Source organism: Protomyctophum bolini, assembly GCF_963924005.1.
Source record: "Protomyctophum bolini genome assembly, chromosome: 20".
NCBI classification, from domain to species: domain Eukaryota; kingdom Metazoa; phylum Chordata; class Actinopteri; order Myctophiformes; family Myctophidae; genus Protomyctophum; species Protomyctophum bolini.
In genome coordinates this window covers 29,376,454-29,391,185 of record NC_137881.1, presented here as the reverse complement: position 1 = coordinate 29,391,185, position 14,732 = coordinate 29,376,454, and the positions used below count along the sequence as shown (strand labels likewise).

Here is a 14,732-nt window from a genome sequence, read left to right as displayed (position 1 = left end):
TAAAAACAGACAGTCACAAACTTGAGTTAACCAACGTCTCGGTTTGATCAGTCTGGAAGAACCACCCCGTCATTTGTACCCAAACGTTTGCCTAATAATAACGTCTGTACCGTTTCGGTGCGGCCAGCGTCTGTCTGTCGGGCCCGGGGCCAAGCCTTTATGAGAACCAGAGGGGTCAAATAAATGCTGGACTGTCACCAGCTCTCGACTATAGACCACTCGTGGTGGCTGTATTGTCGTGGCAGCCTTTAGCCCATTCTGGATGGGAACCCATTTTGGTGTTAGCACTATGCTATGCTTTAGCTATTGAAAAATAGCAGATCTACAAGCTCATAGCGCGCCACCGAGTGGCGCGCTATGAGCTTGTAGGTCTGCTATTTTTGAAAAACCGAAGAGCGACTGACATAGAAGAACATTTTTACAATCTGATCTCAGGTCAGAAGAGGAAAACTGTCAGGATGTAGAAGACTTTTTTTAGAATCTGATCTCAGGTCAGAATGGGTTATAGGGGACTCGGAAACCAGGTCCAGCATGGTCTCTGACACGGCTCCAAAACAGCCTACGGTTTTGTTCCCTTCAGTTTTGCTCTGTGGGTTTGGCAGAACCGAAGGCCCCTCCAAGACCCCTTCAAGCTATACCCAGCAGGCTCCAGCAGACGTTGTTGCCTTTATAGTTTGTTGACGTTTCAGCCCTGCGTGGCTTAAAAAGCAGGGGTTTCTCAACACGCGGGTCGTGACCTCTAGGGGGGGGTCGCCAAATTATTTTGGGGGGCCCCCAAATTATTATTATAAAAAAAAAAAAAAAAATTGCAATGGCTGGAAAATGGAAATGAAGAGTTTACATGCACATAGTACATGCATACACTTTCCTTAATGATTATATCTGGTTTCAGTATTCATTTATGGGGGGGGGGAGTTCTGCTATGTTCACAGAATGATTGCCTATAATAATACTAATAAGGATCCTTGAAGGCTTGATTCTATAGGCTTAAAATAATTGATATGAATATTGTTGTAAATAAAAAAGAATGGCTGATTTCCTTTTTCAGTAGGGTCCAGAAAACCACGCCCACTGCTATGCTCCATAATATTAACAACACAGAATACAAAAATCAACTATACAAGCTAGAGTGAAGAGAGAGTTCTTTGAGCTGTGCTTTAAAAGCAGTCGGTCCAGTCCTGTCTTAGGTTGGACGTTATTATTATTATGGACCATGGGACTATACCATAGGACACTTTAGGGTTCAAGTGGCCGGGGCAGCTGAGGTCCCTGGTTCGACCCCCCCGCCGACCCCACCTGGCTTTAGTGTCCATCCAAGTGTCCTTGAGCAAGACACGTAACGCCTATAACTGCTATACCAGATGAGCAGGTTGTCAGTGCAGAATAGTTTCCCCTGCCATCGGTGTGAATGTGAAATACATTGTATACACGCACTTTGGATAAGGGCAGACCATTTACCCTTTTAAAAGGGAACACATATAGGAAACGGCATGTCTGCGCCACCATAGAATGAAGAGGTCCAAAAAAAAACAAGATTATTTACTCCCTTTTGTTGTGTGTATATACAGTGGAGTTGTGGTGTGACTCACGCCACGCTTTTGCCTCGAGCTCCTCCCAAAAATATCCACGCTGTCATCCGCTACCTTTTTTTTTTTCCATTTTTATGATCGCTCCTATACTTGCGCCACCAACCACACTCATTCCCAGACACTGGCTTAATAATATGTGCTGCAGGTCTGTCTGATGCACAGAAACCAATTCTCACTGACAGGACGGGACGGAGCGTGACGGGCCATTAACCCATTCTGACCTGAGATCAGATTCATACGAGGTTTCCACTGGACACACATTGGTCTGATCAACCCATTCTGACCTGAGATCAGATTTAAAAAAAGTCAGTCGTTCTTCGATTTTTCAAAAATAGCAGACCTACAAGCTCGTAGCGCGCCACTCGGTGGCGCGCTATGAGCTTGTAGATCTGCTATTTTTCAATAGCTAAAGCGTAACATGATGCTAACACCAAAAGGGGTTCCCGTTCAGAATGGGTTAATGACAGACTCACCGATGAGTGACTTTATATACTGCGATCCAAGGCTTTTCCAAGAATTCCAGGGAGATCGAATCATAGGCCGTCCGGTTAGTGTTTGTCAGCAGTCCCCCCGTCCCCCGTCCCCCTGTTTTTACCTCATTGCAGTTCCTGCGACCACTTCTAGATGTGGGCTGAGGATACGTTTGTTTGCTGAGCTTCTGTTCTAGGACATCTCATAGCATTATAAATCGCAGATGGGACCATAAACGGACCACAAGAGACCAACTACTGTGATCCTCCTCTTGAAAGCATTTCCAAATTCCAGTGGGGCTAATTGATGATCTGATTATAGCGTATTTTTTTTTTCTTTCCATTTTCAGTGTTCCAATTCTCAACTCACAAAACCTTCTTTTTTCTCAAAGTCTAAAAAAGCACCCCCAGATGTGGTCACTCTCCGGATCGTCCCGGAATTGCGAATGACAGACACAACGGACCGCAAGGAACCACTCACTGTTTTTTTCTGTGTGTGTGTGTGTGTGTGTGTGCACCCCATTGAAACCCTCGCCACATTCCAGGGAGCTCAAGTCAGACGACTCTTGTGTTGGGGTTGGTTTTGTGAGCACAATTTCCACTTTTCACAGCAGGGCTCGCTCTGCTCTGCTAAGACGTGCAGCTTGCGTGGGTCATGCGTCGGGGGCCCGTCAGCGCGTTGGAAAAGCCAGACAGACGCACTTCATTTTGGGCCTCGTTCCTATTCTAAATGACAGATAGAACCAGACCCGAGTGACAAACGACGCCACCCACTCCATGGAAGGCTTTTTTCCGAATTCCACAGAGGTCACGGTCTGACTGTAGTACTTTCCATTTATACTGAAGCAGTACCCGCCCGGGTACTGTATTTATATGACAAGTCTTCCCAAATTCTGCCGGAGGTCAGCTGACGTTTGCACAGAAACGTAATGGCAAATGGACACTAGGCAAAGCAATATGGTAGAATCAATGTCGTTTCATATTTCTACCACTCCGTATGAATATTTTCAAATTCCAAGTGAGGTGAAATCCTTTCAAATTCCAAGTGAGGTTTAAATGATGGAATGATTGGTTTTAGATGCGATTTCCATTCCCAGCACTGGCAGCAAGACTTTGGTGAAATCTGCCAGAGCTATATACGCTGGAGGGCAATGGTTCCCAAAGTGGGGTCCGGGGACCCCCAGGGGTCCTTGAGGGAGTTCCAGGGGGGTCCCCATGCAGCTAAGTGATAGATTGTAACCAAATGGACCCTTATGGGTCTGTAACTCAGAGAGCGTACACATGGGGCCCGTTGGGGACCATTATTTTGTACACTCTCAGAGTTAAATTAACATTGATTTAAATTGGGTGTCATACTCATAGAGATAGATTAAATGGGGGTTCATAGACTAATATGCATGTCAATCTATAGGGGGTCCTTGAAATTAAACGGATTGAGAAGCACTGCTAGAGCCGTGAAAATCTTCTCTTATAAGAGTCCCTGGCATATCTTTTCAAATGGGGGGTCCGTGGGGCTAATTACTTAGTGTCAATTTGGGGGTCGTTGACATGTAAAAGTGTCTCATGTCTTGTGCACATTATGCTACTGAACTGACACAGCCATAACTAACTGTGTTCACATAATTATCGTCGCTGTTGTCCAACACCGTCACTTTTTGGGAAATGGAATAAGCTCAAGGAATAGAGATTTATTTGTGTTTTATCTATTCACTTCATTAAAAGGACACTTCACCCTTTTTGCAAAAAAATATATGTTAATGACGTTTAGAAGCTTTAGAACACTTTCCTGGGGGTCTTTATGTGTGTAATATGTGGTTTTAGATATTTTAGATTGTATCAGTGAGCCTGTTGTCTCTGATGTCATGGACACTGGGCTCACTTCCTTCCTGGACTACATGTTGTCTCAGTAAGACAGCTCTCCCCCCTATCCACAAGGAGGAGCAGTGCACCAAAGAATTATGGGAATTGTAGTCCAGGAAGGTAGTGAGACCAGTGTCCATGACATCAGAGACAACAGGCTCACTGCTACAATCTAAAATATCTAAAACCACATATTACACACATAAATACCCCCAGGAAAGTGATCTAAAGCTTCTAAACGTCATTAACATATTTTTTTGCAAAAAGGGTGAAGTGTCCCTTTTAAGGTCTGCTCTGTCGGAAACATCACAAAAAGAAGTTATGGCCATTTTTGTATACCACACCATAGACGACCAATATAAGGCAAAGTTTCATCATACTTTAAGTAGCATGTGACATGTCAAACTATAGCCAACTAGGGGGTTTTCATGATTCTGAATCCATTCCATGCACTAGTTTTGCATGAAAAACACTCCTTGGCCTAAATTCGGCCAATTTGCCCAAAATGTGCCCACATGTGCTGACCCGAATCACATTTGTGATGACGGCTATGGCAGTTTTAGGCCAAGGATTGTTTTACGTGCAAAACTACTTCTTGGAATGGATTCAGAATAATGAAACCCCCCCCCCCCCTAGTTTGACACGTCACATGCTACTTCAAGCATGACAAAATTTGAAAAATGTTGCCTTTTATATAGGTTTTCTAGGGGTTCTCAACCTGTGGGTCGTGACCCCTATATCAATCATTGGTGTCAATCACTGATCATGAGTCAGCACCTGGTGACGATCACTGATTGGGGAGAGAGGCACAGAAAACAGGAAGTGTTTGTTCAGTATGAGAGCAGCAGCAGCAGTGGAGAACACTGCATGGAGAGAAGCAGAACAACCGAAAGGCTAAACGAAACATTGGAGCTGGGGTAGTAGTGTAGGTTCTCAGACGTATATCGGGTGGTACTGTCGATGCGTCACCTTCTTGCGGCACTTGGGGCAGCGCTGGGCGTGCCGCAGCGCGTCTCTGAGACACTGGCTGCAGAAGACGTGGCCGCAGAGCGTGGACACCACCAGCCGGCCGCTGTGCGCGATCTCCGCGTAGCCGTCCATGCACACGGGACACGCGATGTCTCCGGGTCTGGGTCTGCTCCTTTGTTCGCCGTCGTCGTCTTCGTCGTCGGTTATAACGATAACGTCGCTCTCTTCGGTCTTGAGGTACTGCAGAGCGTCGCCGCCCACGCTGGTCAGATCGATAACGTCCGTAACGTCCGCCGTCGTCGTCATCCTGCCGCCGCCGGTCGTCTTCCCGCGTTTTCCCCCGAACGGAGTCGGAGTCGTGGTGAACTTTCTCTTCTGCAGACCTTTGTTGGCTGCGGTCCTGCTGCTGCTGCTGCTGCTGGCCGACGACTGCATTGTCAGATTCAGTTTATGCGAGACGCCGCCAAACTCTTTTTACTTTTTCAATGAGCGTGTGTGAGTCGGCGTTCTCCTAATTTGGGCACGGATGATGATGATGATGTCACCGGGCCGGGGCTACTTTTGCAGAGCCACTTTTTGTGAGAGGAAGTGAACGGTTGGACTTTGAAAGCTTATACCCGAATATGGAGTTACATACGTCATATATGTCTGACGTCGTCAATATCCACATGAAAGTCATCGGACCCATAGTCTTGTTTATTTGTCCTTTATTGACTATAGACCGGTGCCCGGCTGTAGTAAAGTAGCCTATGGCTAAAGCCAGACGCGAATCAGCCGCTGGCAAAAAATATTGCCTCGTATATACCACACGATTTGAGTCTGGGTTATTATTAGCTGTAGAGCACTGAGTCGGTAACGATGGACGTTGGAGATCCATGGCGGTGGGGCGAACGGTTCTCGAATGACGTGGTTTACAGATGTACAGTACGTACAGTACGTGCGTGGCGCATTTATATAGATTCGGGGGAGACCCACTGAGACCAGAGGAGAGAATCCTATCCTAACCGGGGTATGTTTTTGGTTATTGCGAACGCAGTGAGCACTTACTATGAGACCTAGCAGATCATGTCTGTCTGTCTGTCTGTGTGTGTGTCCGTGTGTGTGTGTCCCCTTTGTGCCCATATATGGAGCTGAGTGATTTGACTCAGCCATAACCATATAAGGAGTCCCCAAAGCAGCTATACGTCCAAATATGGAGTGTGTTGCATCAATCACAAACAAATCACTCAGCTCCATATATGGGCACAAAAGCAGGGACAGACAGTTGCGTTCGCTTCCCGCGTTTGCGCGTCTTACTGGTGTCTGAATCATATAACGAGTTAGAGAGAGGTCCCTCGTTATGATTCAGATATGACCATGAACAAACCCCCATAAGTATAAAGCCCATATATTGGGCATGATATTATGGAGATCCGGTTGGTCCCAGAGCCTGTGCGGTGCCCGCCACCAAGACGGGGCCTTCCCCACCCTTAGATCTCCATATATGGAGCTGACCTGTTCTGTTCTGACATTCCGTATGTTGATCTGACCTCATCAAACCCTGTACACTCGAGACACTGCCCCCCGCTGCCACCCTTAGATCTCCATATATGGAGCTGACCTGTTCTGTTCTGACATTCCGTATGTTGATCTGACCTCATCAAACCCTGTACACTCGAGACACTGCCCCCCGCTGCCAACCTTAGATCTCCATATATGGAGCTGACCTGTTCTGTTCTGACATTCCGTATGTTGATCTGACCTCATCAAACCCTGTACACTCAAGACACGCTCCTTATATGGCCAGTTCTAGTTACTAGTTTGACTCGCATGTTGTCCATGTGAGTCTCGAGGAAAAGTGGCACCATTTTACTTAACACACGTTTTCTGCCAGAACTTTCAATTGGATATGAAACCAGCGGACAATATCTCACTCAAGTCTTAAAGGGACACTTCACCCTTTTTGCAAAAAAATATATGTTAATGACGTTTAGAAGCTTTAGAACACTTTCCTGGGGGTCTTTATGTGTGTAATGTGTGGTTTTAGATATTTTAGATTGTAGCAGTGAGCCTGTTGTCTCTGATGTCATGGACACTGGTCTCACTACCTTCCTGGACTACAATTCCCATAATTATTTGGTGCACTGCTCCTCCTTGTGGATAGGGGGAGAGTTGTCTTACTGAGACAACATGTAGTCCAGGAAGGAAGTGATCCCAGTGTCCATGACATCAGAGACAACAGGCTCACTGCTACAATCTAAAATATCTAAAACCACATATTACACACATAAAGACCCCCAGGAAAGTGTTCTAAAGCTTCTAAACGTCATTAACATATATTTTTTTGCAAAAAGGGTGAAGTGTCCCTTTAAGAGAATGCCCGCAGCGTTGCATGTTTAAATGCAGACGAGGTCAGTCTGCTAACCTAACCGTGTGCGGATAAGACCGATCTATGGCTGTGTATTTGGAATACATGAAATGTAAGATCACAGACATTCTAATCTAGGGCTATTATCTTGTAAAGCAAGAATATTCATTCAAACACGTATGTATTCACCGAAACCAACTTACAGTTAGTTGATTTCAAATGTATTTGTGTGTGTGCTCGTGCTTCAGACAAGTTGCTTTTGTGCCCGGACAAGTGAATGGGAAATGTACTTGTCCGAAGGGCAAGTGCCTCAAAAAAAAGTTAATGTCAAGCCCTGCAGTTGTCTCAGTCTGTCTCAAGTATACATTCTGAATCCCTGACTTTTACTTGTAAACAGAGTATTTCTACGTTGCATGCAGTATCACTAGTTTTACTTGAGTAACAAAATGTCCTGTGGGTACTTTTTCCACCACTTGTACAGTACAAACCTTTATACCACTGCACCTTTGTGGTGCCACGTCTTCTAATTGCCAGTGACAGTGAGAGCAGACGCCTCCCGCATTCCACGGAGGTCATTTGGGGATTTCTGAGCATTTTCCACGTTGGCAAATTCATCGTGGCGTCCGTATAGCAGATTAGGTGGAGACAAGGCCGTCTGGGAGTCGTATATAAGTGTGGCATCGCGACCTGCCTAAAATCACGCACACGGAAAAAGGGAGCACACTTTCTGCCAGCCCTCCTATAGGTGAGAGAGCGCCGGCCAGCAACGACAAATCATGCCCCCCGATTGGACTCTCAACAAGGCACGACCAATCGGCATCAGACAGTCATGGGCCATATATAGCCCATGGGAGTCGGGAGGCGTATAACCTATTAGCCTCTAGTACTGGCAGGACACAAAATAAGTTCTAGCACTGCGTGAAAAGAGGAGTTAACGGGCAATTATATGGGCACTGTATTTTGCCCGTAAACCTCAAGTTTAGCGGGCATATATACAGTTAATATACGGTATAATAATATGATGGTACAATTCGGGAGTTTGCCGGAGTTTGTTGGGAAGTTTAACGGGAGTTTCCTTTAATATACACATCCGTGTCCCATGCTTTTTGCGCAGTGTATAGGTTATGGTCGGGGATAATATTCATTGGACTCTTTCTAACCTTTGCATCTCATCTCCTCAACTCTTTTATTACTTTTCTTCCCCTCCGTATAGTCAACGTTTATTGCGTCTGCACTCTCTCTACAATCTCTTTCATTGCTACTTCCTCACTTTGTCTTTCTTTTATCCTAACTTGTACACAATCTGTTTTCTATGGATTGTTAGATTTTGCTGCTGGTTTGTGAAATACTTCAATTCAAGTCAAAGTCTCTCTATCCCTCTCTGCACCCCTCACTCTCCCTATACCCCCTCTCCCGTCTACCCTTCCTCCCCCGTTTCCATAGCGACTGCCCCGCGAGGAGCTGTACATGCCCCCCATCGTGGTGAAGGTGATCGACAACCGTCCGTTCGGCAGGAAGCCCGTGGTGGGACAGTGCACCATCCGCTGCCTGGAGGAGTACCGATGTTCTCCCCAGGACCACCTCCAGGACGCAGAGGATGAGAGAGGTGAGGGAGGGGAGGGAGGGAGGCCACTGGAACTATATGTGACAGGGGCCAGCAAAAAGGGCCTCAACTCGATTTAAAAAAAAAAAAACAAGCCTATACTTTGACATATAAATGTATGTACAAATGAACAATCTGTTGGAATAAAAACCTTCTTCAACATTCAAACTGTGTTAATATGAAAAAAAGAAAGAAAATCACATAAAATAAAATAAAACGATTTTATTTCGACCATTTCGACCATTTCATTCCGCCGAGATGAGGACCAAAGTGCTGGGCCTGTGTCACATATATCCTCGGAAAGTCACTTCAGTCCACTTCAATTCGGCATAGAGTATATAGCGCAAACATCGCTCACTCTCTGCTGATTTCTGATCGTCTGCACCTTTGTTAAATTGACACACACACGCACACATGTACACACACACACTCCTCTCTCTCTCTCTCTCTGTCGCTCTAAGTAATTAGTCTCATGTCGCGCAGCTGCGCATAGTTTCTCCCGGCGGATCCTGCCGCGGGAGCCGCCTATGCCATAAAAAGCATAGGTGAGTTCCAGGCTACTAAAACTATGACCAATGTTTTTTGTCAACAAATACATACTAGACTGTTCCAGAGAGATCCAGTTTTTTAACTGCTTAATTCATAATCTTTAACCCCCTTCGATTCGATTGCTGGTGTTTTTTTTTACTAACCTTTTGAATAATCAATTTCCGGATATTATAATAATAACAGTTTGCGTAGGCTGGCCTTAGACTGGACGCATTGAATAATGTCTGAAAAGAACATTAGTTAGAGGCGTGATTAAGGAATAGAAACCATGATGTGGTTGACTGACTATGGTCAGAAAGAAATTAAATGCTGTTGTGCTTCACAACTTTACTTTTATGTGTACTGGTTTTTAATCCACAGTTAATTAATTATGTATAATAATAATAATAAATACTAATAGTATGTTACTATGAAAATGCAAAAGATGCAAATAAAATGCATAATAAAAAAACACTATGAAAGTGCATAAGAAGTGCATGTTTCATGATAAATGCTTTTTATGTGATGTATTCCCATGCTTTTGTTCTTGCTTAATGTAAATCGCTCTGGATTAAGAGCGTCTGCTAAATGCCTAAATTGTAAAATTGTAAGACTGCACAGCTTTTATGTGTACTTACAATGTTAAGCCCTCAGAGAAATCGCTGTGGTTGTGTGGTATCGAAATATCAATACTTTTCCAAATATCGTATCGAAGTTTAGAATCCAGTATCGTGACAACACTATACCTACATATTTAATGGGTTAACGGTTATTAAATAATCACACTCGTGTGAAGTGAGGGGCGCTCTTATCATCATCATCATACATCATCTCATTCCGGCCAATTACAATTTGCGTCCTCACCTTTTGACTTCAATGTTTGGTTTTGCACAATGGTTGGGTTTACACTGTTTGTGTTTACACAAACACTCAAAACTGGCCATTCATTATCAATGGCATTTAATGTGAGGACACAGTGTGTGTGTTTACACGCACCCTCAAAGCTGGACACACATAGGAGGGACCCTCAAAAACAAAACAAGTAGGCCTACAAGCCCACACCGTGTCTCATTGTGACACGCGCGATTGTAGACCGGCTATTTTCGACTAACCAAAGTATACAATAGGGCTACAGTGGTAAAAAAAAGAAAAAGGGTTTTGATGATGGGGGACCCCCCTCAAAGACCCCACTTTGAGAAACCACAGTAATGGAGCAACAGACCAACATGTTAACAAACACGTGGCATGATTGATAACCTGTGAAATGGGTGGTGAAATGACGTCACAAATATAACGTGTGTAATGTGTGTCACCTGTGTGCATGTAGACGAAATGGTGCCGACTCCCCGCGATGACGTCCTGATCGACATCGATGACAAGGAACCGCTCATCCTTGGACAGGTAATCATCAGCCGATCAGAATACCTGTACGCGTTCGATCGATCGTATAATTATGGATCTATTTTTCACTCGATCAACTGATTCCACTGGTTCCAACGAGGAAGTGCTGGTTGCCAATAATGCAACGGTGCGTGTGTGCGTGCGTGCACGACTGCACGACGTGTATGTATTTGAGAGAGAGAGATGGGTGTGGTTTTTATGACAAATAGCCATATTAATCTTTCCACTTGGACAACGAGGAATGTCTGGCCTCACGCGCACGTGCACACACACACACACACACACACACACACACACACACACACACACTGTAATTGCATTACTTAGTAGGTTTGAGGACTTTTTGGTCGATTTATTTAGCAAAATGTTAAAAAGGCCGAAGGCATTTAAGTTGATATGAACAGAGGTTGGAGAATGATTGTAGAAAGCAAATCAGAAAGTTTGTGTGTGTGTGTGTGTGTGTGTGTGTGTGTGTGTGTGCGCGTGTGCGTGTGGTGTAAATAAACACTCCGACATGATGACATGGCAACCATCAGCGTGGTCGGCGGTTACCTTGGCGACCACAAGGCCTGCGGTCATCCGTGCTCGTTCACATTCTCTCTCTCTCTCTCTCTCTCTCTCTCTCTCTCTCTCTCTCTCTCTCTCTCTCTGTCATTTCTCTCTCTCTCTCTATCTGTATTCCTCTTCCTCCCTTTTCATGCGGAACTCAGAATGTCATATATTTCAGTCATTCTGTCCTTCTTTCATTGTTTCTCAGACGCTTTCTCCAATATTTTTTTTCTTTGTGCCGATGATTAATAATATTAGCACTTTTTTTCCTTTTCTCTTCTGTCACTTTCTCTTTCCATAATATGTTTTACTCTTCCCCTCTCTCTCTCTCTCTCTCTCTCTCTCTCTGACACACACACAGGCACGCACTGTGTCTCTCGGTCCATTCCAAATGTTTTTTTTTTCCGTCCTTGCGTCCCTCACTTGCATCGTTTCCTCGTCCTCAAAAGGTCAGTCCACACCAACACAACACACTTGCAACAAAACCGGTTTTTTTAAAGACCGCTATGGCGACCTGGACTGACCAGTTGCAGACTGTTGCTATGTGGGGATAATGGTTGCAAGTAGGCGGCTATAGGAGTTGCAGTTGCAAGGATTTGCAAGAAGTTGCATTGGTGTGAGCCTCTGTCCCAGCCTTTCTCATCTGCGAAGAGAAAAGCCTGGTCACAACCTAAGGCAGAGAGAGAAGCCTGGTCACAACCTAAGGCAATTTACAATTTAGGCATTTAGCAGACGCTCTTAATCCAGAGCGACTTACATTAAGCAAGAACAAAAAGCATGGGGAATACATCACATAAAAACATTTATCATGAAACATGCGTAAGCTAAGAAAGTAACAGTGGAATATCTATAATGAAACTATACATATAAGCTATACATCTATACTACTATGATATACATTATGTACTATGACGTGCTATGACTACATACAATGCACTTATGCTGTTTACATAACATGCTGTAAGTCTGTATCAAATGCTATCTAAGTCTACAGAATTGCAGAAAAGGCAGAGAGAGAAGCCTGGTCACAAGTCCTAAGGCAGAGAGAGAAGCCTGGTCACAACCTAAGGCAGAGAGAGAAGCCTGGTCACAACCTAAGGCGGAGAGAGAAGCCTGGTCACAACCTAAGGCAGAGAGAGAAGCCTGGTCACAACCTAAGGCGGAGAGAGAAGCCTGGTCACAACCTAAGGCAGAGAGAGAAGCCTGGTCACAACCTAAGGCAGAGAGAGAAGCCTGGTCACAACCTAAGGCAGAGAGAGAAGCCTGGTCACAACCTAAGGCAGAGAGAGAAGCCTGGTCACAACCTAAGGCAGAGAGAGAAGCCTGGTCACAACCTAAGGCAGAGAGAGAAGCCTGGTCACAACCTAAGGCAGAGAGAAAAGCCTGGTCACAACCTAAGGCAGAGAGAGAAGCCTGGTCACAACCTAAGGCAGAGAGAGAAGCCTGGTCACAAGTCCTAAGGCAGAGAGAGAAGCCTGGTCATAACCTAAAGCAGAGAGAAAAGCCTGGTCACAACCTAAGGCAGAGAGAGAAGCCTGGTCACAACCTAAGGCAGAGAGAGAAGCCTGGTCATAACCTAAAGCAGAGAGAGAAGCCTGGTCACAACCTAAGGCAGAGAGAAAAGCCTGGTCACAACCTAAGGCAGAGAGAAAAGCCTGGTCACAACCTAAGGCAGAGAGAGAAGCCTGGTCACAACCTAAGGCAGAGAGAAAAGCCTGGTCACAACCTAAGGCAGAGAGAAAAGCCTGGTCACAACCTAAAGCAGAGAGAAGAGCTGGTCACAACCTAAGGCAGAGAGAAAAGCCAATCAGACACTAGAGGGGCATGTATAAAAGCTACGTGCAACACGAAATGTCTTTTGGAAACCCAGCCAATGGCTCTATCCCACTGTGGGGCGGAGAAGGTGTTAAAGCATTTGGACCTCCAAGAGGAGACAGTATAGCCAGTAACATTGCAGGATTTGTTTTAAATGTCTGATCTGAAGTCGGCTTGTGTGGCACCTGGCCTTACTACAGTCATGCGAGTGTGAAAGAGTAGAGATTAACTGTGGTCTCCACATCATGAAAAGGAGACCAGACCCTCCTCATAATCCCCAAACACTTCCCCTTTCTGGACCATGCACCTCTCTCACGGGGAGGAGGACATCAGGGTCAGACTCGGCATTAGCCCCGTACTCATTTCCATTTCTTAGTCCAGTAACCATTGTTGGGGCTCAGTGGGATTGTTTTCTTTTCCTGTCGATGGACTCTCTGGCCACTCCTAAACAAAAAAAAAACACCAGTTGCTTTCTGCTTCTCTTCAACCACATCAATGAGCTCAGCACTGGCTTCTCTTGATACAGCCGATCAGATCAGTGAAGACCTGCACACTGTCTGTGTCTACTATATCCCTCTGTCTGCATCTTTCTTGTCGAGGTCCACTAAACGTTTGACCTCCTGAATCTTCTCTTGTCTCTCTCCCTGGATCGTCTGCTGAATTTCAGCCTCTCTCTCTCTTCCCCCAGCTCAGCTAATTTTTCCTTCACATCCGTCCTCCAAGAGATGGTCAGTCTCACGGAAACAGCTCCAGAGGTCTGTCATGTTTCTTACAACACATGAAGTCTTCCAGGGTTCCTCACAGGGTCGACTATAGTCGGTGTTGCGTCAACGCTGCGGCTCTCTGACGAGTCTCACAGTAGGAGGTCGGACACACCAGGCACGACTTCAAAGGCCTTCGTCTTATTGGTCTCTGGACAGACATCACGGGGGGGGAGACTCTATAGTTTAGCAGGTTCTTGGTTCGTGCTGGAGGTTTCGTGCTCTGTATTAATTCCGGTCTCTTTATATGGAATGTTTTTGTTATACATATAGTGATAGTGGACACTGACACGCATGGGCGCTGTCCCAGTGTTGTGTGATACAGGTGTTGCAGTATAGTTGTGTCCACATGGAGTGGACTGATAGTCACTGATGTCAACCTGAACATGTTTAGCGTACTGATATACTGTCATTTTGCTATAATCATATGCATGCATGGAAGGCACTCAACCTTGATATATATACGGCTGAACATTCCAAAACAAAAGTACAATTTTGTCAATTTTTGTTATGTCACGTTAGGGCTCTCTCTCTTTCTCTCTCTCTCTCTCTCTCTCTCTCTCTCCTCTCTCTCTCTCTCTCTCAATGTGACATTGTAGATCTGCAGTTTATGGCGTTCACCAAAGTATACAGAGAGCCAACTCGACTCTCTCTCTCTCTCTCGCTCTCTCGCTCGTCTCTTCACCCATGAAGGACACCATGGTGAGGTTAGAACAAGAGGGGACATGGAAACTATTTTCCTATATCCCAAGTAATCCCTGTTCAAATCTCTCTGGTTACGCACGCACGCACGGCGCACGCGCGCACGCATTGTTTGTATCGATGCTGTGGTATATTCGA

The 14,732-nt window shown here is 45.3% G+C and overlaps 1 protein-coding gene across 7 annotated transcripts in view; it reads left to right on the top strand.

Annotated features, from left to right (window-relative positions):
* Positions 1–14,732, top strand: part of dysf (dysferlin, limb girdle muscular dystrophy 2B (autosomal recessive)) — a 137,693-nt gene that overhangs the window by 74,457 nt on the left and 48,504 nt on the right. For all 7 annotated transcript variants that reach the window (XM_080792847.1, XM_080792846.1, XM_080792845.1 and 4 more), the window contains 2 exons: positions 8,679–8,841; positions 10,694–10,767. In XM_080792847.1, coding sequence (XP_080648973.1) covers positions 8,679–8,841; positions 10,694–10,767 — 237 coding nt within the window. The remainder of the gene's footprint in view (positions 1–8,678; positions 8,842–10,693; positions 10,768–14,732) is intronic.